At 41.8% G+C, this 22,558-nt stretch overlaps 1 protein-coding gene and 1 long non-coding RNA gene across 3 annotated transcripts in view; one reads left to right on the top strand and one right to left on the bottom strand.

The window, feature by feature from the left end:
- The window catches only part of LOC310843028, a 343,220-nt gene that overhangs the window by 98,905 nt on the left and 221,757 nt on the right, over positions 1-22,558 (bottom strand). The gene's annotated exons all lie outside the window — the stretch shown is intronic.
- Positions 1-22,558, top strand: part of EFNB2 (ephrin B2) — a 56,776-nt gene that overhangs the window by 11,946 nt on the left and 22,272 nt on the right. For both annotated transcript variants that reach the window (XM_083735349.1, XM_083735348.1), the window contains exon 2: positions 15,987-16,270. In XM_083735349.1, the coding sequence (XP_083591475.1) occupies positions 15,987-16,270 (284 nt within the window). The remainder of the gene's footprint in view (positions 1-15,986; positions 16,271-22,558) is intronic.

Genomic DNA, 22,558 nt, shown 5'->3' with positions numbered 1-22,558 from the left:
TGTGTACATGCAGTTTCTTTTTTTCTTTCTGTTGTTGTTGGTGGGGTGATCTGGAGGTATAAAGGTAAAGGGTAAAGGGACCCCTGACCATTAGGTCCAGTCGTGGCCGACTCTGGGGTTGTGGTGTTCATCTCGCTTTATTGGCCGAGGGAGCCGGCGTACAGCTTCCGGGTCATGTGGCCAGCATGACTAAGCCACTTCTGGTGAACCAGAGCAGCACATGGAAACGCCGTTTACCTTCCCGCCGGAGCGGTACCTATTTATCTACTTGTACTTTGACGTGCTTTTGAAGTGCTAGGTTGGCAGGAGCAGGGACCGAGCAATGGGAGCTCACCCCGTTGCGGGGATTCGAACCGCTAACCTTCTGATCGGCAAGTCCTAGGCTCTGTGGTTTAACCCACAGCGCCACCCGCGTCCGATTTGGAGGTATACAGGGAGAGAATTCACCAAAGGGGGTGTTGCCCACAGGACTCGAATCAAATTTTGCAAGGCATGCTTATACTGTATATTTAAAATATTTATATATTTAAAACATATTTACCCCCTTTCGCCACTGCTTCAGGCAGCTTGAATTGAGAACTGATGTTACTGGGCAGCCTGTGTATAACTAAAATAAACAGCATTGTGAAATGTTGCAACATAAGCAAGAAAAGTCAGTTCCCTACATGTGGTGCTTCCCATCTAAATTTGGCACAGGGCTGGAGGGGAGGAATATTTTTTTAGCCAGGCAGGCCAGACTGTTGTCTTCCCAACCCTTTATGGGCCAAGTTTGACAAGTGGGAGGAGCTGCTCACCTGTCGAATCACCCAACATCGCAATAACATCAGGCAGCAGTTTTTTGCCCACAGCGGTCCTCATAAGCTTGTTCAAAGCGCAGGGCAAGCTTGCACTTTGAGAGAAACTTCTGAAGGCTTCTTCAGAAGCCTCTCTCAAAGCATGACTCAAATTGGTTAAATTTTTCTTGTATATATTTCAACAATCCCAAAGTTTGAGAGTGAGGAGCATAGATGGAAAGGTAGTGTGTCATGGTTAAGTTGGCTGTTCTGCTGAAGAGTGCTTAAATTCTTTATGCACATTGTCTCTAGAAAATGACATTGAAAGGAAGCTCTCAGAGGATGAAACTGTAAGTGAGCAACTTGCTAGAAAAACCAGTAAAAGAGTATTTTTGCAAACATGCTTCATGTTATATGAGATAATTCAGTAGAGCAAGTTTAATCAAAATTGGAGATGTAGTAGTTACATTTTAAAAAATGTGGTGATCTGTTGTGGAACAATCCCACTGAACCGTGGCTACCCAGACCTTGATGCTGATTGCAAAGGGGCCCCCGTAACAATTCAGGGCCTCCAAAATGTAGGTCCGCCGCTGAAGTTAGGTAGGAGTGACTTATCAAAATGGCATAATGGGTCAAATGGAGAGACTTGGTGGGCTGAAAGTTCCCCTAGCCCTGGTATGGGAGAATACTATTGAGGCAATGGATATGCACAAATGCAGTGTACGTGGGCATGGACATTTCCTTTGGTGCATAATTCCATGCTGACCAAAACATTTTGCGCATGCTACCTTTGATGAGTCTTAACCATGCTGGGGTGAAGGCAGAAACCACCAAGAGCTCCCTCCCCATTTCCTATTGTGCAGAGTGATTCTCTTCACCACAAGCCCACTCCTCTTACCAGAGGTCTCAGAGGCAGGAAAGGTCTTCCCTCGCTTCTGTAAATTCCAACATGGTGAAATGTCCTTTGGTTTCAAGTTACTTCATTTCACAAACTCTTGAGAGAAGGGTTTTTTTTTGTGTGTGTGGATACTTCATGGCATTGGAAGCGACTGTGAACCCTAGAATGAGTTGTGTCCATTTCTCGGTTACCCAGCTGTGTGCCACAGGGAGGTTAGTGCCATGCCATTTTGCCAGTGGGAATTCTTGCTGCTTTAGCAGGACAGTCGATCTGCAGAGCGCCAGCTCACAATGCCAGCTTTATGTCACCAGCTGTGATGTGCTGCTGCAGGAGCTATTGGGCCTTGCCCTGAACACACATTTGGCATGGAAAAGGGCAAGCAAACAAATCGACTTCGTTTTGCAACAAGCTAGCACAGTTCACTCCCGAACATCAAAACCTTCATTAAAGCTTACCTGCTTTGGCAAGTGGGGTTCAAGGAGTCTGGGCAGTCCTGTACTTAAATCTGCACATTGCTTTACTGCTGGCTCTCACTGAGTGAGGTATCTTCACTACAGGTCTACTTCGGCTGGTGCTTACCATCTGTTTAACTGGTGCCCAAGCAGGGTTGATTTGTATGCCTCAGTGGGCAAAATTGCCATTTGGCATTAGCATCACCTTGACTCCTGCGAGGGGCTTTGCCGTCCTTTTGCGTCTTCTGTCCACACTCCAGTTGTTTTCTTCACATTTAATTAATTTTCAGTTTTATTTCAGGAGCAGTCTGGTTTAGTCATTCTACAGAGCTTAACCTTTATCTCCCCCCCTTTCTTTTCTCAAGGTAATTCTAGATTTTATTAGTGAGCTGCGCAGGGAAAATCATGTTGGCTGGCAAGGCAGGCAAGCTGTGTGAGAGAAGGGTTTTCGTTTTTGTTTTAGCAGCACAATCCTATGCACCATCTACCTGGAAGTTAGTTCCATTGAGTTCACACTATGAGCAGTTCATTGCAAGCAGCAACAGTCGCCTGATTGTTGACATTTGTCAACTGCATGGGCAAAAACATGTCACCTGGTCATAGCTGCCAACTTTTCCCTTTTCTTGCGAGGAATCCTATTTGGAATAAGGGGATTTCCCTTAAAAAAAGGGAAATGTTGACAGCTATGTGCCTGGTGCCATTATTATTATTACAGTGGTGCCTCGCTAGACGAAAAGAATCTGTTCCGCGATTCTCTTCGTCTAGCGGTTTTTTCGTCTTGCGAAGCAAGCCCATTGACAGCTTAGCGGATTAGCGCTATAGCTGTCTAGCGGCTTCTAGCAATCAGCTGTTAAGCGGCTTATCAGCGGAACAGCTGATAAGCGGCTTAGCGGCTTAGGAAAAGGGCGAAAAAAGCGAAAAAAACCCGCGGGAGGACGCAAGATTTTTTCGTCTTGCGAAGCAACCCCATAGGGAAATTCGTTTTGCGAAGCGCCTCCAAAACGGAAAACCCTTTCGTCTAGCGGGTTTTCCGTCTTGCGAGGCGTTCGTCTTGCGGGGCACCACTGTATTATTATTATTTATTAAATTGGTATACAGTTGTATCTCAGCTCCCGAATGATCAAAAACCAGAAGTGAGTGTTCCGGTTTTTGAACATTCTTTCAGAAGCTGAACGTCTGGTGGGGCTTCCGCGGCTTCCAATTTGGAAGTTGAACGTTTTGGAAGTTGAACGGACTTCCGGAACGGATTCTGTTTGACTTCTGAGTTATGACTGTACAGCCCTTCCTCTGAGGATCACTGGGCGGTTCACAATACAGTGGTACCTCGCAAGACGAAATTAATTCGTTCTGTGAGTTTTTTCGTCTTGTGAATTTTTCGTCTTGCGAAGCACAGATTCCCATAGGAATGCATTGAAAAAGAAAAAGAAAAAAAATCGCAAGACGTTTCCGTCTTGCGAAGCAAGCCCATAGGGAAATTCGTCTTGTGAAGCAACTCAAAAAACGAAAAACTCTTTCGCCTTGTGAGTTTTTCGTCTTACGAGGCATTCGTCTTGCAAGGTACCACTGTACACAATATAAAAATGTCCCATTCTGCCCCCCAAAGAGCCTGCATATCATTTGTACCCATTTAAAATGGTTGCCATTTTAAAAATATAAAAATATAAAATGAGAACACCCCCTTCCCACAAACACGTTTAAAAGGCCATAGAATGTTAATCAGCCAAAGGCCTGGGTATAGAGAAGCATCATTGTGATCTGAGGAGATTGAAATGTGCGTGACCCCATGGGCGTAGCCAATTAAAGCAATAGAAATACTTAACTAACTGACCAATCAACTGTCCCCCTAGCAAAAGTTCTGCCCCCCCATAAGATTCTGGCTATACCCATGGGTGACCCCACCTGCCTTTCAAACTTAGGCCACAGGTGGGTGGGTGGAATAGGTTAGGCCTACTGACCAAATTCTGTTCCTTACACTGGCACACACCATAGGCTTTTACCACCCAGATGCGAAGCACCACACACCTGCGTCCAGATGCACAACTCCCGTGCCTGAGTCACTGCCTAATTTGCCTCACGCCCTTGGGAGAGATGGTTCCAGATAAACACTTGGCATGACAGGAGGAGTCAAAAGTAGGCTCGGCAGAAGGTTTTTCCGGTGGACCCAATTCTGTTCTCCCTCACCCACACACAGGAATTGTGACACGAAGCCATTGTTTTCATTAGCCCTGGCCTGTGTGCAATAATGAACTGACTGTCCTTTTTGAGCCACCATAATTGGGCATCACAAGGATTCCATATTGGACAAGTCTTCAGTGAGAGTGTACTCCGATGGCCTCAAATGTTTTTGTCATTCATTTTTGGCTTCTAGCAGATTACGGTGTTAAATATATTCTGGGTGCATCTGTGGGCATGTTCTTGGTGTTTTTAGATGTACACTTCTGGTGTTTTACATGTACAGTGGTACCTTGGTTTAAAAACAGTCCGGTTAAGAACGATTTGGTTTACAAACTTTAGCTCGTTCTAAGAATGGAATCTGAATGGTGGAAAGGCACCCAGCGGTGGTAGGCCTCATTAGGGAAAGTGCACCTCAATTTGAGAACAGTTTTGGTTTAAGAACGGACTTCCGGAACGGATTAAGTTCCTAAACCGAGGTACCACTGTACACCTAAAAATGCTAAAAATGGTTTCTTGTCAAAGTACTTGGGAAGCCGCACACGAAAAAGCAAATGGAGGTTTGTGTTTTTCCTGTGTGTGAAGCACCAATTTTGGGTCCAGCAAACTATGCAGCCCAAACTGTGATGTGCTTGCTTGTATATTAGGTGTGTGTCAGTGCCTAACACAGCACCACGGGATACAAGGTGAATTGTGGTGCTGGTGTGTTCCATGGTTGTATAGATGGCAGGCTATAATAAACACCATGTTCTTTATTTTTTTCTGCTTTTACAGACCTTTTTGTTCCATCTTGCAATCCTCACATTTTTTCTGCCATTTTTTTGTAATCCTTCTCACATTTTTTCTGAAGTTGTAGTAAATTCTCTGACTAGGAAACTGGATTAGATCAAGATTGCACATGAGGGGTTTAGATTTGGTTTTCTTTTGGTTCTTTCCTAACAAATCTTCCCTACAGTGTTTTTTGGTGTGTGTGTTTTTTTAAAGTTGACGATGGATAAACAGTTTGAATGGGAATACTTTGACACAAAGGTATTTGGGAACTCTCCATGTAAATTCTAAATTCTAAAATTTACGTGAAATGGATTCATTCACTTTATATATGCACATTCTCAATTACCTCAGGAGATCTGCATGATGAGTACCCTTCTTCGGGTAAAAAGAAGCTTGATTTCTGTACTGGCTGAACCCTGCAATTTTAATTTTTTTGAGGCTTGTGACAGTGTGTATCTTTTGGGCCTAGTATTCACAAGTCTGGTATTACGAGGCGACTGCAATAATCAGTTTGCATAGGGGCAGGGGAAAGTAAGTTTTGGTGTGAACTGGCCACAACTGCTGACACTGCCATTGTTAGAAATGACTGGTGCTACACATCCCAGCTTGAAAACAAGTGTGCTTAAGGAAGCTTGTGGTTTCTCCAACTAGGCAAAAACCACATGCTCTCTTTCTCTCAAGGAACAGCAAAACCAGTATCTCTTCTGACACATAGTCAGTGCTTGAACATTCCAGCCAAAGGACAAGGGAGTCCCCACCCTCTTTTGTTCTTGCTGTGTGACTCAGAACAAGACTGCACAGGTGCTGAGAAATTGTAATTAAGAGGAAGGAGTCTCAAAACTTTTAAGGGTTGCCTCCTTACACTCTTGCGTTTTGAAAAGGGGATTTCTGAATAAGGGACGCTGAGCTTCTGCTAGACTGCCACAGTCTTGTTGCATTGTCTGTACCAGCTTGGGCTTGTGATTTATGGTGCCCTTTAAAAAGTGCACTCTGGCAGATACCAGCTGGTCTCTCTGCAAGCTTGGAAAGAGCTGAGATTCAGAACTTTTGAAAAGAGGTGCTTGCTAGTCTTACTCTCCACTCTCCCTTCTTACACACTTAAATCTTTACATCTTTGCAAGGAAAGGGCGTTTCCTGCTTCCCAGATTGCAGAGCTCCCACAAGAATTCTCTTGAGTCAAGATATATATATATCTTTGCAGCAAGCTATGGTGCAGAGTATTTTTATTTTATTTTAGGTACTGTTTTGGCAAATTTGCTGCCATTTTTTTTTAGACAGAATAGCCATAAAACGATCTGTGCAGTATATTTTGAATTGTGTGCATGAGAAAACACACGCTGCGCTTTGAAGCAGCATCAAGCTCTTCCTGTATGCTGTGGCTACAAAACAGAACGTCACTCTTTATATCGAAAGGGAGTCTGCTTTCATCACAGTGCAGGTTCGGTTGCACAGTGCTGTAGGCAGTGAAATATAATATTATTGTGACTTGTTTAGTAATTTTAGGATGACAGAAGGAAATGGATTAAAGTTTAAATATAAAGGCACACATGTCTTTTGTCAAATGGAATCTGAGGTTACTTACGGAGGGAGTGCCTTCTTTCCCATTGTCAGTATGAATTAGTAGTTTTCAAATAATCAGCCGCTAGGTGGTAGATTCAGTGTCTTGTCATAGAAAAAAAGGAGGTTTACAGATGCATGGCCACACATACAGACCTGACAGTGAAGTTACAGTTCAGAGCTGTTGAACTGGTTTGGTGCTGTAGGCTTTCAGAATTTGGGTTTCTCATTCATTGTGCACTTGCATAAAAATATTTTTTTTGTTTGTTTGCCACTATATAAAGACCTGGCTGGGGGGGGGGGGAGAGAAATAGCTATATGCATTTAATATTCTACCCTTCAGACTCTGCAAATGCAGCCTTGTGGCCTCCCAGCACATTGCCTCCTTGCTATGCCTTTCTTTCCGTAACTATAACAAACCAGCCTCTACTGTTTTGCCTTGGAAATGTCCGAAAGTAGGTTTGCCTGAAATAACAGGAAAGACCCCCAAGTGTGGATGTGCCTATACAAAGGCAGGTGATTTCTGTTTAACCCCCTAGTCACTGACTTGTTCTGTAGCTGCTTGAAATGAATTGACTCACCATCCCTACGGTTTGCATCTTTGGCAATTACTATAATGCTTCAAAACACAGCGTTTGACGGCCTATTCCTGTGTGAACCTACAGCACTGTTGCCCTCTTGTTATCTTGCTGGTATTTAGAACAGTGCATTCATGCTCAAACCTGTTCTAATGTTACAAGTGCAAAAGGGGGCAGTAAAGTGCTATCCAGAAAATGCTATCTTTTTGAAGAGTGGGGATCTGATTTTTTTTTTATTGCAGATACTCATTTTACTCTCAATTTGTTATCTCAGTTATTCATTGGTTAGTTATTTTAGGGGACACTTTTCTGCATTTAGTGGTTTTTAAGTGTAGTGGATGTGTGTTTGCAAAAGACTTACCAATTTTAACAATAAATGCACTGGTGGGGAATGGTACTTCAGCTCCTGTCTGAAGTTGCTTTGCCCTTTTATTCCCCCCCCCCTCTTTTTGCAAACGGCCAGAACTCTTCCGTACATACACATGTCTGACAAAGTGCTTTTGCAAAGAGCTTCAATCAGTTAACAGTTTCTCTTATGTGTGCTGTACTTCCAGCACTGTATTCCTATGGAAACTATGTCCCCCCTCCACAAAAGAGGGGAAGAACGTTGAGAGTTGGGGCTGACATGAGATGTGGAGAAGTAAAATGTGGAGTGGGGTCAAGGAGTCAAGTGTTGGGCTCTTGGCCAGAGGTGCATGCATGATTCATCAAGAAGTGGTAGGAATGAGCATCTAATTGCCCTCCATTTACCAATTACTTTTTCCATCTGCTCATTCTGTGGGGCCATTTCATCTCTATAAGGATATGCCCATGATTTTACTAAAGGTGTACAGTGGTACCTCGGGTTACATACGCTTCAGGTTACAGCTCTGCTAACCCAGAAATAGTACCTCGGGTTAAGAACGTTGCTTCAGGATGAGAATAGAAATCATGCTCCGGCGGTGCGGCAGCAGCGGGAGGCCCCATTAGCTAAAGTGGTGCTTCAGGTTAAGAACAGTTTCAGGTTAAGAACAGACCTCCGGAATGAATTAAGTACTTAACCCGAGGTACCACTGTACTATGTATGTATATGTATACATATCTCTGCATGTAAGGGGGGGAAAGTATACTGTATGCATATGTAGGTATGATTCCCTATTCCCACCTTCAGAGCAGGCAAATACAATATTATAGTGTGATGTTCAGCAGTGAATTCTGGGGAATGCAGCTTCTTCCTGGTGGTTTTCTGATGGTGGCATGAGTCCACTGCAGTTGACAAGATTCATGTGGCTAAAAAAAAAAGTTACCAGAGTGATAATGCAATTCTAAAATAGAATATTCATCATATCCATAAAGCATTTTTTTTTCATTTAGTAGACCAAAAAAAAAAAAAGGGGGAAAAAGATACTGCTGCGCATTAGCTGGTTCTTTGTGGGAGCTGAAATTGATTTAGCAAATGGAACAAAGCTCTCTAGTGTGACAAGTACTTATAGCATTCCAGTAATTGCTCAGCACAATATTGCAAAAATAATAAATAATAAAATGAAAATAGTTGTGATGTTAGTATGTAAGGAGGTCATTTGTAAAAGTACCATTTATAACTCATCATTTTCAGCTAAAACAGGCTGTCCCTGCCCCCCCCCCAATAAACGATGTGTGAACTGCATACCTCCCAATTCACATTCTTTTAAATCTTAGATACCCAACGTAAAACAGTCTTGGCTATATGAGAGTAGTGCAGGTGGGACAAGATTCTGTATATAGTTTTTCATTTGGGAAAAGCTCTCAGCAAATGATACTGTTGCAGGGGAAGATCATTAAGCGTGCTGCATCGCTGCCAGTCTCTAGGCTCAAATTAATGTGTTAAAAGTATTGCATGAAGCTTTAGCCTCTCCTCATGTTTTTACAATAAATACATTGTCCTGCAATGTGCATTTAAAGAAATGTATTTCATTTCTTACATTTAGCAAGTAAACAAGAGGTGGTTTACTAAACACTATCAGTTGTAACCTCTTGGATGTAAACTATTAGGCCCAGTTCATTTCAGTGTCTTAATGGTGGAAGACTCTGCATACTGTCAGTTCGGTTAATACCCACCTAGCAAAATGGGCTTATGGAGACCCTTCAGCGCAAAGTACTGCTGCACAGAACTCTTGTGGGAAGACCAGGAGAGGGACCATGTTGCAATGACATGGTAATATTTTTCACATATGATGATAAAAGTATCCTCGAGCTCTGCTGGCCTCGCTTGTATACCCACGCGAATGTGTTAATGTGGGATCAAGAAGGCATCTTGAAATAGGATGTGCATTTGTAGCCAGTATATAAATACTGCTTTGTATTCTCAAGTGAAAACACACTTCTAGTCCCGTGTGTGAAAATACTCTCAGAGTGAAGTAGGCTGGTGATTGAGGTTGGACGGTAGTTTTGTAGCTGATTCAGGCAGGTTGCACCTGGCTTTTTGTGGGGGTGTGGGGGGCAGGCTCTGTGTATGGCAATAATGCAACAAAACAACACCACCACAAATAACTAGAATAGAGATAGACTTGTAACCATTCAAGCAACAAACATACTAAGGTGCCATGTGCAAAACAAAGCCTGGACATACTGTAAACATGGAGTGGATAAATGTACAACTGTATCTTAACAAGTTACATGTGCAATAAACGTTTATTCTAGTTATTATTCTAGTTTTATACTTATAAGCCAGTTTGTGGTGTTGTTGTTTTGTTGCATTAATATTATATACACATTTGATACCTTGTGTATATACTGTGTGTGGCAAAGCAGCCCATGTACTTGAAGGAGCCTGCTGAATCGTTGTTAATCTGGCTAGTTTTAGCTTTGTCTGTTTTATTTTGTATTAATGCTTATTTTCTATTGATTTTAATGTAAACTGCTCTGGGATTAGGGCTGGGTGATATATCGTCCAAAACAGATTTGAAGTCCAAATCATGATATTGTGTTTGTGTGTGTGTTATGGGGGAAAAAAAATCACAATGCAGGAAAAACCCTTAAAGCCAGCCAATGCCTCTCCATACCTCCATCCTTATTTCAGACATTGTGACATACCAGTGTATCGTGATGTTTAGCTGGTGATATATCACAATGTTGAAAACCAGATATCGCCCAGCCCTATCTATCTGGGATTGCCTTGGCAATTAAGTATTTCATAAAAATGCATAAAGAAGGAAGTTCAGTAACCATGGGAACTAGAAAACACTGGGAGAGGCAGAGTACACCTAAACAGTTGGGGATTTTTAAAAAAAAGTCATTTGGGAAGAGAGATTACAGAAGAGTTGAGGCATGTACAGATGCAGCAACTGTAGTGTCTTGGAAGTCTTCATACTCCTGTGGCAAATGATACACATGAGTTCTTTCCTGCTATTTCATGTTTGTCATAATATGTATATTACTTGGCATCCTGACACGGTAGAGGAACAGCCTTCCCACACTCTTTTACCACACAAGTAATACAGTGGTACCTCAGGTTACATATGCTTCAGGTTACATACGCTTCAGGTTACAGACTCTGCTATCCCAGAAATAGTACCTTGGGTTAAGAACGTTGCTTCAGGATGAGAACAGAAATCGTGCTCTGGTGGCGCGGTGGCAGCAGGAGGCCCCATTAGCTAAAGTGGTGCTTCAGGTTAAGAACAGTTTCAGCTTAAGAACAGACCTCCGGAACGAATTAAGTACTTAACCCACGGTACTACTGTATAGCATATGAAATGGATCCCACATGGACTTCCTATTTCATACATTATGTCATCTGTGTGACTGAGGTGCCTGGTGTTCTTCCACCAAATGAAACTCCCAAGCAATGGATTCCCCTGTTAAATAATTTCTGGCAAACAGGTTTTCAGGTTTTCAAACATTTTCTTACACTAAATACAGTGGTACCTCGGGTTAAGTACTTAATTCGTTCCGGAGGTCCGTTCTTAACCTGAAACTGTTCTTAACCTGAAGCACCACTTTAGCTAATGGGGCCTTTTACTGAAGCAAAGTTCTTAACCTGAGGTACTATTTCTAGGTCAGCGGAGTCTGTAACCTGAAGCATATGTAACCTGAGGTACCACTGTACCTCTTCCCCTGAAGAACAGCTTTTGCACGTTTGAAATGCATTTGGAATCGTGGACTGAATATATTTTGTACACAAGCATAGGAGCCTGTTGTCCTCTTTACATATTCTAAGCATCACTGCATTTCATTTATAATGAGCGAGCATCTTATGTTTGAAATGTCACCATTCAGACTCACATTTGGGGAGTAAAAAACAACAACAAGGAGGCTTTTCTTTTTTCTTTTTTTTTAAAAAAAGGAATGAAAACAACTTGACATCTGTTTCTGAAGCTTGTGTATTTCATGTTCAAATCGCTTGCCCCAGTGCTTCGGTATGGATGCTGGCTACGCATTGGCAAAGGGTGCCATCAGTCTGTACCTCTTGGCTGCTGGAATGGTTCCTAGCAGCCATATGCAGTTCCATATTTTCTGTTGCAGGAGCCACAAGAAGGGCAAAGAAGGCAGACAAAGGGAGATTAAAACCAATTTTGTTCATCAGCTCCATCTGGTTCTGTATGCCAGCCCTAAAAGTAATATGTTCTCTGTCTCCCCTTATCTTGCATCTATGTACACGTGATCAACAGCGCACCATTTGCTTGTTTGTGCCCTGTTCAATTTCAATGAGGTTCTTGTTTGAATGTAAATCTGCAGTGAGAATGAACAGTGAAACGGCTGGAGGTTTTGCATTAGAGCTCTAGGTTTTGCATTTTGGATTTGGTGCTTTGCATCGCATACCTTTGCTCTGGAAGATAACCTGACAGCTGCAGACATAATGAACCTGCCCTTACTGGGCAGCTTTCAGCTGAACTCTTTAGAGGACGTGGCCTTGCCATCATTGGTTTGGCACCAGGTGTGGGTTTGGGGAGACTTTTGCTCTTGCGTATTACTTACAGTTCTGTTTGAACCAAAGTTTTTTAAGTTAGCTAAAGCACTACCACCTCCTGCACGTTTTTCAAAGTGTCGTCAGGGAATATGACTGGATTGTGGATATGTAAAATCTCTAAAGACTGTATGTCCCACACAGATGGTGGCACAAGCACACCAGCAGCCTCTGCTTCATGAATGCAAAACGTCACAGAAAACTTAATGCCACAGTCCATAAATCAATTAAGCCTTGCTTTAAGGTGAATCAGAAGTTGTGGTCATTCTAGTTAAGATAGTAAAATCATTTAAAATATTCACTGATGGCTTATTGTGAAACGCTTACACTCTGCCTTTCCAAAACAGCTCAAAGCTACTTGAAAAGCAAGAGAGAGAAAAGGAATACTAAAGATAAGTGAATGAATGAGACAGATCAATTAAAAATACAATACATTTGAGGTCTTGTGGGAGCAAAACTCAGAAAGATACATCCATAAGACCCGATGTAAAAGCCTGTCAACAAAAAAATCACTAACAGCCAATCCTTTCTACCTTCACAAAGTACCTAAACTTTCTGCCCTATTAAATTGGAGTTTACATATTTCTAAGCTTCCTCATAAATGTCTGGACAGCCTCTTTTTGCCTCTATAATCCTGTGCCTTGATGTAGTTTTTGAAGTAAAATGGCTGCAGAGCAAGTGACTTAAGGAAACAATAAACACCCACACATTTTTCTTCATGTATCTTTTAAAGAATACATTTACAATACAGTATATATATTGACTATCAGGTTGTGTTCTTTTTGAATGACTTTTTGGATGACTGCGCCATTCCAGAGGCAATTGTAAGCCCTCTTACCTGAGAGCAAGTCCCTTTTGATCTTTTAAGTTAAAGACGACATAAAAAAGCCGGAAGAAGGAAGGAGGGAAGTCAGCTCGGGAGAGCAAGAACAAATGTGAAACGTAATGTATGTGTATGTATAGTATGTAACTAAAAATTCAATATAGATCATCGGGGGGGGGGGGGAGAGCAAGCCCCTTGGTGGGAGTTAATTCCAAGGAAGCATGCACAGGATTTCACAGACAGATTGTTTTTGGGTGAAGATGCAAAAATAAAATAAAACTGTGATCTCTGCAACCTTTTAACAGTTTTTAGGCAAGCGGGGATCCATTTCTAGCTCACAAACTCACATTAAGAGTCTTCTTTTTATGTGCATGCTAAGGCACAGTCCAAGTGTCCCTGTTTTCCAGGGACAGTCCCGGATTTACAGAAGCCGTCCTGGTTTCTGATTTGATCCAGGAATGTCCCGCTTTTCCTTAGGACATACTTGCTTTCATCAGAGAAATGTTGGAGGGTATGCTAAGGCAGTCTTTCCCAACCTGGTGCCATCCATATATTGTAGGCCACAACTCCCATCGACGAGCATGGGAGGGTCAGGGAAGGCTGGGGCAAGTTATTGGTAGACATATTTAATCAAGCGCAAGATAACAGGAACCTCTGGTTTAATTATTAAGCTTTCATAATGGAGCAAGCACAAATGTTTGTATGTTTGTGTATATGAGGGAGAAAGATTGCTCTGCGTTTTAATGCTAGCTTTTGGATAGGGCCATTCATTAGGAAGCCATTCCTTTCAGTCTTCAGAGACATTTTCTATTGAGGAAGATCTCTGCAGCAATATGGCTGACAGGAAAGATTTAGGAAGAGGGAAAGGAGGCTTTCAGCTGTAGGTATTAGGGGGATATTGTATCCATAGCTCTAAAGAGCAGCTTCCTGGCATTAATTGGAACACATGCATCCAGGCGTGGGGGTGGGGGAGAAAGATTGCAGTGGCCTTTGTTGCTTACGAGAGCGTGTCTTCATTTTGCGGTTGAATCAATATTACAAGCAATTATTTTAATTTTGAAACGTTTATTTTGTTTAAGGTACCACATTAAAATGAAGCCAGTTGCTTGACTGATGAGTAGCCAACTCGATAAGGAATCTGAAATATTTCAGATAACCATTTGATACCAGACAGTGCACACTTTAATGGTTTACGTAGACCTGCCCTAGTTTTAAGGGAAGGCAAAGCTTTCCTTTCCTTTTTTTTTAAGGAAAGGAATGAGGGAAGTAGATGAGTTGGAAGCCTTCTAAAAGATCAGCAAGCAGAGGGAGGTATTGTGGACAAAAGGAGGTCAGATGTGTATCCATTGCCTGAAAGCTGAAGCAACTGTTGGTTCACTGCCTGGCCATATGGTAGGCTAGGAAGGGGCCAGCCAATGCCTCTGTTACAGTTGAAATTGCTCTGTGTAACATTTAATTATCTAGCACATTTATCACATACCTTCCTTAAATCATGCAGCTCATGAATGGCTTCCCAGGCAGTCTCCCATCCAGGCACTCACCAGACCCAGACCTGCTTAGCTTCACCAGCAGCATCTGCCCTAGACAGTGCCTGTGATATCACTGAAAAACAACGTAAACCCCACATACACCATTATGAGGGTTACGTCACATTGGAAAAACGTGACAAGCTTTCTAGGGTGGTTGCTTCCATGAGCAAGGCTAACATCATGGAATTGTAGAGGGGTAAGGGACTGCGAGGGTCGTCTAGCCCAAACCCCTGCAATGCAAGGAATCTCAACTGAACCACCCAACGTCTGCTTTAAAGCTTCTTTGAAGGAGAGTCCACTGTCTCTCCTGGGAGTCTGTTCCACTGTCCAACAGCTCTTGCTGTCAGGAAGTTCTTTCTGATGTTTAGGTGGAATCTCCTTTCTCATAACTTGAATCCATTGGTTCGGGTCCTAGCCTCCAGTGCAGAAGAAAAGAAGCTTGCTCCATCCTCCATGTGAATATGGTTATCATGTCTCCCCTTTACCAGGTTAAACATACCCAATTCCCTCAGCCATTCCTCATAAGACTTGGTTTCCAGGCCTTTGATCATCTTGGTCACCATGCTCTGCACACGTTCCAGCTTGTCAACATCCTTCTGGTGCTTAGAACTGGACACTAGACTCCAGGTGTGGTTTGATCAAGGCAGAATAGAGTGGGACTATTACTTCCCTTGACCTGGATACTATGCTTCTGTTTTTGTTTTGCTTCTTCTTTTTTTTGCCTCTGCTGCATCACACTGTTGACTCATTCTAAACTTGTGGTGTACTAAGACCCCAGATCCTTTTTACTTGTACTACTGGCAATCCAGGTAACAGAATGCTTAATATCCGCCAACTGAAGTTTCCCACTTCAAAGAACATTTCCTTCTCATTTCAAAGAATGTTTGCTTTTTACCTCTTTTATTTTAATTTAGGCTGTGTACCCATCACTGTGTAGTCTGGTTCCAGTGGACTCCCACTGCTGGTCTTGAAGCCATATGCACATAATGTTAGCCACAATCCATATCTACCCTGTGGTTTCTTCAGAAATGCTACTGTTTGGTGCGTTTCCCCTCAATGGGCTTCCTTCCTAGTTGAAAACATAAGGAGCATTCACTTTGCAGCTAAGCTGAGGTGTGCACGTTTGGGACAGCTGTTGTGTGTGCACAGATGACAAGAGATAGTGCAGATGACAGCATCATGAACAGGAGTTCATGGGTGGGTGTGTTGCAGGGCAGGGCCAACTAATCAGGAAATGTACACTGGGTGAAGACAATGTGCAAATGCGACTTGAAATGCAGCAGGGGGGAATTTAAGCCGCTAAGGAGTGCGCAGCCTTAAAAAGTGGGGTCTGTGTGCGAAATAGAGGTCTTGTGGCCTGTAGCTCCTGTCCCATTCATTTCCTTTAGCAACTTAGAATGTGGGTTTCCCCCCCAGTTTTCAAGCTGTATTTTGTTCCCTTTTTTTGCCCCCTTTTCAAAATATGTTTCCAAGTGTCTTGACATTTTCTCTTTCCCCCCTGATTCTTTTTAGATTCCATCCTGGACAAGGACTGGTACTATACCCAAAGATCGGAGACAAACTGGATATTATATGCCCGAAGGTGGACTCTAAAACTAGTGGCCAGTATGAATACTATAAGGTCTATATGGTTGATAAAGACCAAGCAGATAGTTGCACTATTAAAAAGGACAACACACCTCTGCTCAACTGTGCCAAGCCTGATCAAGATGTTAAGTTTACCATCAAGTTTCAAGAATTCAGCCCTAACCTCTGGGGACTGGAATTTCAGAGAAACAAAGATTATTACATCATATGTAAGTGAACAATGACTTTTGTTTCCTTTTCCTTCTGTCTTGCTGCTTCTTAATTTATTCATTGTATTCAATCAAGTAAGAAGCTTAAAGGATTTATATTGTTTTCTTTAAAGTATTTTCATGGCAGCTTATTATTAACAAACTCCCTGCTGCTTTAGAATTTTTTTGTTATTTATTAAAGAAAAAGTTCCAGGTTTTCATAGATGTGAGCTGTGTAATTGTGGTAGCGATGCTCATAATGCAATTTATGGAAAACACGGGCATCTTAATCTGGTTCCAACCAATGTATAGAGGGGTAAGGCACCGCCAGAAACAGCAGTTCTGCATTTACCCAAAGCCTTGAGTACACATTATGTATGTATGTTATTATTTTTTAATGTTACAGTATCAGCCCTCTGAAATATGGTATGTCAATCACTGCACATTGAATGGTAAACAGCAATAATTAAGTATAATATACTACAGTTTTGTAAATCCTAATTTTAAGCAAATAGAAGAAGGGGGAAGTAGGAGAAATAGCTCAAGATGTGAAGTAATCTTTCTGGGTAGGAAAAAAAATAAGAAATTCCTAAAACATCACCTTGGTAGATAATTCACAAATTGATCATTTACATCAAAAAGTGGGTTTGGTTTCTATTTGCATAATCTTAAGTGTTCCGTCTCTAAAGCTTCAGAGAAACTGGAGACTTACAGCCTTCTTTTTCTCTATGCATGCCTTGCCTTTCAGGATTAGTCCTATCAAGCTGGCTTACCTTTTCTTTTTAAAAAAGCGAATATTCATTTAAGATGCAGTTGGAAATAGCTAAAAATTGAAATGTACACTTACTTGAAGGTTAATTCACTGATATCAGTAGGACATTACCAGATAGGTGGGCACTGAATTACAGCACCAATGTGCTCTCATTTCCCCACTCTATTGTTTTGTTTGCAGGACCCATAGTGAAAGTTAAACAAAGCTCCGAATTATGGCCTTATCTTTGAGTGCAGTCTTAACAGTCCTTCTCTGTTGATGTCTGTTAGGGTTAGAATCAGTGCTGGAGTTACATATAAGCTAAACAAGCTATAGCTTAGGGCCCCACTCTCTTGGGGGCCCTAAAAAAAACTAAAGGAAAAAAATAAGATAAAAAACAAATAAAATAAAACCTGCATACAGCAACAGTGTTTTGTAGGGTCCTATGATGTAAGTAATGGATCCCGCCTGCTTGCCTGCTCCCTAAGATATCACTGGTTTGCTCATTTGTTCATATAGGATGCCTACATTCTGCATGGACTGGTTGCATGGAAACATGTAGCATTCAGCTGCACATTGCAGTGCAGCACAGTTGAATGTAGGTCAAGCTGTTGTACCTATTATCTAATATTAAATTATTTAACTATTAATATACTTCTTAATTGTATTTCAGTTCAGCATATATTCAATACAAAAAACAGTGACAATTCATTGTTGACAAAGGACAGCTGGACATCTAAAGGGCCCCATTACCTCCAGCAGCTTAGGGCAGGGGTCAGCAAACTTTTTCAGCGGGGGGCCGGTCCACTGTCCCTCAGACCTTGTGGGGGGCCGGACTATATTTTGAAAAAATTATAATGAATTCCTATGCCCCACAAATAGCCCAGAGATGCATTTTAAATAAAAGGACACATTCTACTCATCTAAAAACACCAGGCAGGCCCCACAAATAACCCAGAGATGCATTTTAAATAAAAGCACACATTTTACTCATGTAAAAGCATGCTGATTCCTGGACCATCTGCAGGCCAGATTTAGAAGGCGATTGGGCCAGATATGGCCCCGGGCCTTAGTTTGCCTACCCATGGTTTAGGGCCTCATCAAACCTAAATTTGGCCCTGATTAGAATGGTGCATAGCTGCCTCTCTGCCAGCCTTTGCCTGGGGAAAGCAGCATGGGAAATAATTGCCATAGTGGAACCCCTGAGGTTGGTCTGGTAGGCAGGTAGCTATTGCCAGCATTTCAGAGCAGAGGCTGAGCTTAGAGGCTGTGGGTCCTAGAAATCTGAACACTTCAAATATTCATAATAACTGAAAAATAGAGAAAATTGGGCATGGGGAATAGCAATGAAAGTAAGTAGCTATTTCAAAGTTACATTCATTCTCCTTGTTTTTAGTAGATTCATTTATAAATAAGAAACAGGAAAATAGTCGCAGCAACTTCAGTGTAATTAAAACCTGCAGCAATCAGAGAGTTGATGAAATAACGAATGTGGAATATTTTAAAATGCAATTTGCTGGGTTGTAAGATTATGTTGTAAAAATGCACTTCGCTATCTTGGTGGGTAGTGCTCCCTGCTGTTGCTTGTGACTTTTTCCAGAAATGTGCAAGGGAATTTCTATTTTGCTTGAGTGAGAAGTGCAGCGCCGAAAGCAGAGACAGTTGCCAGTAGGCCTGATGAAAAAGTGCAACATAAAAACGTCTGTCTGTGCTCAAATAGCTGGTTCTGAGGATGAAATATTTCAGTTATCTAATGCTAGAGGGATTAATTCTCCACAGTAGGCCAACTGTGACATAAATGGCACCATTTTAATTATGACTTGAGAGTTATGGACACAAACGGAACTTCATGGTAGACTGTCAGCTTTGTCGTATCTGTGTCAGTAATCCCTCAGAGTAAATCCATAAGTAGGACTCATTTTCTTCATTTTTGTATAATTATTTCATTATGGCAATAAGGTATAATAGACATTACATTTCCGGGAGGATTAGGACATTCTTTAGGGGTTACAGAATTCACTGTCCCTTCAGCCTGGTGCCTTGGATATGGTACGAGATTTATCATAATGCCTCAGGAAGACATATTACTTGAAATAGGAACGTCCTGGCAGGACGCTATGTATGATTGCCTTAAAGGTCTGGTTTCAGATCACCAGTGACCAAAGCTGAAACTTAGTGAGGCATATATTTTCTTCACAAAAACAGGACACCAACATGGTAGAAGTTCCCTCCATTTCTCAACTCCTCCAGATGTCCTGTTATGATCCTGTATTAGCACCAAGAATAGGACTTCTAATATTTGGATTGTCAGCCATAATTGTTCTTGCCACGAAGGGTATGTGACTGGGGAACAGCAGGTACTGCTTCCCCTTAGGAAGAAAGATAGGAGGCTGTCTTGCACAGAGTCAAATCATTGGTTCATCTAGACACTGGGACCTACCTCATGCGGTGCTCACGTTCTGCCACTGAACTTCAGCCCTTTTCCCTTGAGGAAAGAAAAGCCCCAAACCTATTATGAACAAAAGCAACAACTTTTTTGTATTTTTAATGAATACATTTTTCAACTAGAGAATTAGTGTGCAAAGGCTTTCTTTATCCGACAAATACCTGAAGTAATTATTTGTAGGCGTCAGATACAAACATGTGGCTGAAGCGAAGTAATGCTGGGAGCTTCTGAGGGAAATGTGGCTTCCCCGCCACTTGTTCATTCTTTGGAGGAAAAGGATGTGGCCACCAGTTAAGAAGAAAGACAGGAATGAGGATGAGTAATGGAATTGGTGTGTTGTTCCATCCTCTGCACATTTATTGAGTAGGAGTGACTACGCAACTTGCTCAGATGTTCACAGAACCTGTTCAGACTAATTTACCTTAATTCAGTCTGTTTCCAAGCCCATTCTGTGGCTCGACGCCTCTGCTCCGCCTGTGGTGTAATTCAGGTGCGAGAAAACCCCCACCAACATGGGATAAAACACCATATCCAAACATAAATAGCTGTTGAAGGCATATCTCAGTTGCTTGTGCATGGAATCAACCTTTCATCATCATCATCATCTTAAATCGGTACAGAATTAGTCTTAACTTTAGGGTAGATTATCTCATTAATTATTGTTTTCATGGAGGCCCTTTCTCTTGTTGTGATGCCTGTCCCTCCCAATGGAAGAGAACCTGGGAACAGGAAGCACAGAATTCCCCAGGGATCTTGAGCTAATCAGGGCCCAAGGAAGAAAGAAGCAGAGGTCATTTCCTGCTCAACTTTCCACCAGCCTGAAAACTGGGCAGCTCTTCCATCACAATACAAATTGCAGTCGAGGTAGAGGGTTATTTTGAAATCTGCTCTTTTTCTTTAATGGTCCCATTCTTTATCCAAAAAACCCCCCTCTCAGAATAGTAAAGATGAGCATAAGTGACAGTCCTTGCCATCACACTTAGACTCTAAAAGACACAACATGTAAGAAAAATGGGGTAGGAGGCGGAGAAGAGGGGGGGGGGAGCTTAAGGATCATTTCATAAAGTTACAGTTCTTATGTCGCCTAGCTGGGATAGAAACTGTTCCGTTGGCCCGATGGAACTGCCAACACTAGTTCACAATTGGGGGGAGCCAAAATCTTTCAACCAAAGTACTAGAGTAGTTCTGGTTCCCTATTCTTGTTCCCTTTTATTTAAATTAATGACTCACTACTTACATACCATTTTTCTGGCAGAGATTAAAATAGTCATTTGTCTAGCCCAGCCTTTAGTCCAGGCATCCCCAACCTGTGGCCCTCCAGATGTTTTGGCCTACAACTCCCATGATCCCTAGCTAACAGGACCAGTGGTCAGGGATGATGGGAACTGTAGTCAAAACATCTGGAGGGGCACAGGTTGGGGATGCCTGCTTTAGTCTCTAGATGTTGCTGGACTACAACTCCCATCACCCCTCACCAGCATGGCCAGTGGTCAGGGATGATGGGAGCTGTAGTCAAGAACATCTGCAACCCCAAGGTTGCAAAAGGCTGATGTAGCATATCATAAATGCCTTTACTGAATTAAGCCACATTTGATGCAAAGAATTGTGGAAAGAAATAGTAGTAATAATAATAATAATAATAATAATAATAATAATAATAATAATACAGAAATGTGTAGAGTTTTCTGTGTGGATAAAACAGTATCACCTATTTGTATAATGTGGCTGGGATTATGAGTGTCCAATTCAATGCTTTAAGAAAAATCTTGCTGGTCTTAGTACCTCAACAGAAGCCTGAAGGAGAATTTACAGGGTTACTTAACACATGTCATACCCTTTAACACAGAGCCTTCCACTTAGTCACACACCCAGGAATGAATATCACTAAATGAATTGAATATTACTAAATGAATTGAAGGCCAAAAATTAATTGAAGGCCAGGTTGATTATCTTAATTTGAAGGTCCTCCAGATGTTGTTGTACTCCAACTCCCATTGGCTCCAGCCAACATGGCCCAGTGGTCACGGGTGATGAGAGTTGCAGTCAAGCAACATCTGGGGGGCCACAGGTACTCCAACCCCAGTGTGAAGTAATAGATACAAATCAATTTGGGCTTGTGAGAAAACACAGTTTGTTTGGGATATTGTCAAGCAGTGGGATTATTGACAGGTTGCTAGAACAGAAGTTGTTCCTTGGATTTTCCTGTTCAGTTTCTCAGATAGTTTGATAAAACCACATCTCTAGACCAGGCTCCAGTTTGCTTAGTTATTAAATTTATGTTCCACCCTTCCACACAAAGGACCCATGGGCAGCTAATTATGGGTCTTAATTAGGTCTCTCATTTGCTCTCTCATTACTATGTTGATCTAGTCCAAACCATAATAAATGAACCTTTCTTGGGTTGGAGACATAGTTTCATATGGTTTCCACAGTATGTAAGAGCAGTGATAACAGTCACTCAAGAATATATATTTACTTCTGATACTGCATTTGAAAGAGGGACTTAGTGCTTCATCGCCATGGTTTAACATCTGGAGCTGCCATCTGCACACTCTTAAGATAACCATTGGCTTTGCTAGCCAAATAGAATATATATGGCTTTCCTTCTTCTTTTTTGCCAACTTTTTCAAGTGACCCATTTTTGTAACTGCCTTCTGACTAAGATTAACAGAAAGAAAAACAAAGGTTATGCACAATGCAGAACTTGCAGCAACAGCAGAAAATCCTCCTGGATGGAATAAATTCTTATGTCTGCTGGTCCCACTAAACTCTGAGCAACTTCCGATAAAACATGCCTAGGATCAAGCCGAGGGGTGTAATCAACCCGGCCTGTATTAAAAAAGAGTGTTTTGTGTCTCTTGTTAAAGTCAAGTTATTTAATGGATGGAATTTTCAACTGGACATAAAGTTGTTTTGTTTCCTAGCGGACAGTCTTCGGTTCACTGCTTGATGTCTCCACCCCCATAAGACATATATATTGTTATTTGGTCAGTTCCTAAATTACATTTGTGCAATAGAAAACACGCTTTTGCAAAACAAAGCTAACAGACAACATTTTATTCATATGCCGCTTGTGTTTCCTAAGCATCTGAACATTAGGAAAGCAGGCCAG

The sequence above is a fragment of the Podarcis gaigeae genome (genome assembly GCF_964106915.1).
Source record: "Podarcis gaigeae genome assembly, chromosome: 4".
Lineage (NCBI taxonomy): Eukaryota > Metazoa > Chordata > Lepidosauria > Squamata > Lacertidae > Podarcis > Podarcis gaigeae.
Note: the sequence above shows the minus strand (reverse complement) of the source record. Positions and strands in the feature narration are given on the sequence as shown.